At 45.5% G+C, this 4,102-nt stretch overlaps 1 protein-coding gene across 2 annotated transcripts; it reads right to left on the bottom strand.

Annotated features, from left to right (window-relative positions):
• Window positions 1-328: 328 nt before the first annotated feature.
• Window positions 329-3,659, bottom strand: LOC135996751 (regulator of G-protein signaling 2-like). 2 transcript variants are annotated; one of them, XM_065648950.1, is made up of 5 exons: window positions 3,503-3,659; window positions 3,040-3,141; window positions 2,884-2,945; window positions 1,731-1,897; window positions 329-1,300 (listed from the first exon to the last, which is right to left on the bottom strand). In XM_065648950.1, the coding sequence occupies exons 1-5, from the start codon at window positions 3,613-3,615 to the stop codon at window positions 1,106-1,108; spliced, it is 639 nt and encodes a 212-aa protein (XP_065505022.1). In that variant the 5' UTR covers window positions 3,616-3,659; the 3' UTR covers window positions 329-1,105. The 2 variants fall into 2 exon arrangements, with proteins under 2 accessions (XP_065505022.1, XP_065505023.1); XM_065648951.1 differs by having other exon boundaries at window positions 3,480-3,563.
• Between the last annotated feature and the right edge of the window lie 443 nt (window positions 3,660-4,102).

Genomic DNA, 4,102 nt, shown 5'->3' with positions numbered 1-4,102 from the left:
CCATGTGTAGCAGTGTGTGTGCCTTGCACTTAAGAGTGTGGTTTCATGGGGACATGGTTAAGACAGAGGATGTGATGGAATATGTCTTGTCCGTTAAGTTTTCAAGTTCTGAGGATTTTTATTCTGTTGGGGTTTTTTTGTTGTTGTGGTTTTGTTTTTTTTAAAAAAAGCACTTGTCTGGTAGATTAAGAACTACCTGCTTTAAAATTAGCCCTGTTAAGATCACACCCAGGACACGCAGTCCCAGGACTCTGGAGTTTAGTGCCAGATGGTATATGTCTGTGTGTGCAAAACTAGTTAAGAAACAAAGGCAGCTTTGTATCAAAATAGTTTATTAAAAACAATGAGAGACTTCACTGAAGCTTGCTGTCCTCAAGACAGAATTATGACATTATTGCAGCGTTCAACACAATCATAATCCTTATATAAATATAATACTATACAACTCCTGTTTGCGCTGGCCAAGTTTCGCCCTTGGTCTGGCCTTGCGCAGCCCCGCTGACACAACCCGGCCCTGCACGCTTTAGTTGCAGAACCTGTTCCTCTGGGAACTGAGCTCTGTCTCTTCCTCCCTCCGTGCTGCACAGTGCTGTTACTGTCTGCAGGTTGCACAGAAACCCAGCACATCCCTTTGCAGCCGGAGGCGGCATACAGAACCAGCGTGAACACAGAGTGACTGACAAGGGCAACACTGATTGATGTTTAGGAAAAATAAATACGCAACCAGCCACTCAAGTTGTCAGCACCGCACAACTGCACAGAGCAGCTTCTGTTGACACGGCAGCTCTGTCCTGACCCGCTGCGTCCCACCTCAGCCGCGACAGGAGGACGCTGATATCCTATGGCTTGGTCTAAAGCACGGAGCCACCTTTCCCTGCAGCGCTCCCGGGAAGCGCGTTGCCAGCGGCTGGCAGGACGCTGCCATCCCCTCTGAGTGCCCTCCAGCAGCACCGCTCTTGCCATCAGCTTTGCACCAAAGTCAGTACTTGTGCTTGCACTGTGGCAAACAGACTGAGCGCTTGGTATCTTAGTCCTTCAGGTCAGGATGCTGCCATGGCTTGCTTTCTCACTAGCTGAGGGGCTTCTCCTCGCTCTTCTCCATTGCTCATGTCCCCTGGGCTGCTCTGGTGATGGGTGTCTTCTTGCACAGCTCCTGATAGAACTCAGATTCCAAAAACCGTGGGTATGAGTTATTTTCCATTAAGCTGTAAACTCTCTTCTGGGCTGCGCTGAAGCACGTATGTGTGGCTTCTTGAATGTTCTGTGCAATCATGTTCTTGGTTTGGAAGTCTATGTTTATCTGAAATAAAAAAAAGGACATTTACTTCTGAGAACTGAATTCGAGTAAGTATAACACACCTTAAAATTTCTGAAGAGGTAAAAAAAGACAAGAGCCTATTACTACAGGGTCAAGTTAATGAAGTTTCCTTTAAGAAAATTCTTCTATACAAAACCCAAAGTAATTCAGATACATAACCTTTCAGTGCCAAACTCATATGTTACAGGTGTTAAATGCAGCTCTTGACTTCCACCAGTTAAGATGGAAACTCTGAAATGCTGCTTGGGCTGGTTTCCAGCTTGGTGGAGAGGCCATTAGGGAGAGGTTCAGGGACAGTGAGATATCTACAATGCAGTTTGGCATCTGTATCTTAAAGTGAGTTCAGAGAAATAAAGAAAGGCTGTAAGAACTCATAGAATGGGACACTTATGTTTCAATAAGTTTTCTTTACCTCTTTGGGAGCCTCTTTTTCAATGAAGTCATTGTAGATTTTTTTTGCTTTTGATGTCAGCTTCTGGGGAGACTTGGTTTTCTTGAAGTCCTCACAGGCCAACCAGAACTCGATGTTCTCTTCACAGAACTCAGACTTCAGAAAAGCTCGGAAAGCAGCAAGACCATCTAGGGAGAGAGAAGAAAAAAATACACATCAATTAACTATGTCAGGAATTTTGAATTTACCCACTGGTCACATTTGTTTCTACCAAAACATTTTACTGTGGCTCTGGTCTGGTTCTTCCAGGGATATCACAGCAATTAAAAAGAATTTCCTTATTTATGTATGCAAACAAATTAACTCTCTAATGGCTTGATGCGCTTCATTTTGAATTGGTCATTTTTTAGGTAAACACAAAAAATGAAAGCCATTTCTAGTTGGTATGTTTCATTTTGTGATGCCTGCATATATATATCGAAAAAAAAACCCCACCTCTCTAGATGGGATCTCCTGTGTTAACCTTTACACTAGAGTAAATATTTATGACTGTGCTGCAAACTTCTGGAATATTTTTTGCAATGGAACGGATGACTCAAGTTCAAAGAGCAAATGGTTTTGTCTTAGTCTTTTTGCTCAGCTGTTGAGTGCTTTTCCTTGTAGAGCTGCAGTAAAACCCTGAGATCTTTGAACTTCTATGTTGCAGAATCCTTCCCAAGTTATTTGAATGCATTTGTCTCGGTTAAGCAGTGAGCTCAGTGAACAAATGCTCTTTTCATATTAGCAAAGCCAAGCCAATAGGTATGATTTTAGCCACAAGGTTTGCAGAAAAAAATCCACTACAATGAACTATTCTTGATGTTTTAATATTAATTTACTTTTTTTTTAAGAATACTTCTGTGAATTTTGGCTTTAAACAGTTTAAAGCATTCAACTTTCAAGACCATAATCAGAGCTATTTACATTAGAAAGGTACAATGCTGACATGCAAGGAAGCATTCTTACAGACATATAAACTTCTCCATCCCTTTGCTCTTGAATGTTACTTTTTGAAGATGCCTTCCTGTGTAACCTCACCTAGGTGTTCCTGCCCTGGCAGGGGGATTGGACCAGATGATCTTTCGAGGTCCCTTCCAATCCCTAACATTCTGTGATTCTGTGAAGACAAACTTACATTTATTAGCAAGAAGTTCATCAAAGGCTTCTGACCACAGCTGGGCTTCTTCAGGGGAAGGTCTGCATGAAGAGATGGAAAACATTAGACTCTGTTGCTCAAGCTTTGTTTTTGTAGAACACTTGAGTTATTTAAACAAAATCTCTCATAACTTACCTGAAGTAGGTGCGGTGTTTTCCCACTTTCTTAGATTTCATTTTAGTAGAATTGGAAGAGTTCTGCAGAAAGTAGCTCAGTCTTGTCTTCCAATCTTTAATACTGGAGGAACAAAGAAGCAGTGGCATGTTTAAAATGACAATTTGAAGAGCTTCAGACACCAACCCCTTTCCTGGCAAAAGCTGCAAAAGTTTTCTTGACATTGCTTTGTCAGTTCTGTGCCTAGAGAGTCACCCAGAGCACCTCTCCAGGAGGAAGAAAACTATTTTACCCCCGCTTAAATCAAGAGATTTGCCTGCTAGCCAGTGGCTACTGTTAGCCAAGGCACAGCTGCAGGAGCTCTGCTCCCCCTGACAGCCCAGCCCGCTGCCCCCCGGGCTCTGCCGCTGCCAGCCTGGAGCAACCCGGGGGGCTGCAGCCTCGGACCGCCCCGCTCTCACCCCGTCTGGGGGGCGACACTCACATCGTCCTCTTCATCCTGCCCTTCTCCGCCTCCTCCGCCTCGCTGCGGCGGCGGCCGGCCCGCTCCATGCGCCCGCTGTCGTGCTGCAGCGCCAGGAGCAGCGCGCTCTGCATCGCGCCCGCTGCGCCCCGACCTGCGCTGCTCCGCGCTGCACCCCGCGCTGCGCCCCGACCTGCGCGCCGCCGCCGCCGCCCGCTCTTATAGCCCCGGCCCGGCCCCCTGGGCGTGTGGGCGGCGCTGCGCCCCGCAGGGCCGGCGGTCTGTGCCGGTAAGCCAGTACGGGAAGTTTTGCCTTCCCCGTAAGATTAAATCTCTCTTCCCATTTGTTTTGTTTTGCCTTTCTTTTCCTTCCCCCCCCTTTTTTATTTATTATCTTCTTTTCCTTTTTCCCTCCTTTTTTTCCCTCCTTTTTTCCTTTTCCTTTTTTCCTTCACTTTTTTCGTCTTTTTTTATTGTTCTTTTTTTTCTCTCCCTCTCCCTCTTTTTTTCCCCTCTTTCTTTCCCCCTCTTTTTTTTTTTTTTTTTCCTCCCTCAACTCACCCTTGCCAGTGCCTCCCTGGAAAGCTTTTATCTGCCGCTGGCAGAGGGGTGCCTGTCTTT

Source organism: Caloenas nicobarica, chromosome 20 (genome assembly GCF_036013445.1).
Source record: "Caloenas nicobarica isolate bCalNic1 chromosome 20, bCalNic1.hap1, whole genome shotgun sequence".
Taxonomy (NCBI): domain Eukaryota; kingdom Metazoa; phylum Chordata; class Aves; order Columbiformes; family Columbidae; genus Caloenas; species Caloenas nicobarica.
Note: the sequence above shows the minus strand (reverse complement) of the source record. Positions and strands in the feature narration are given on the sequence as shown.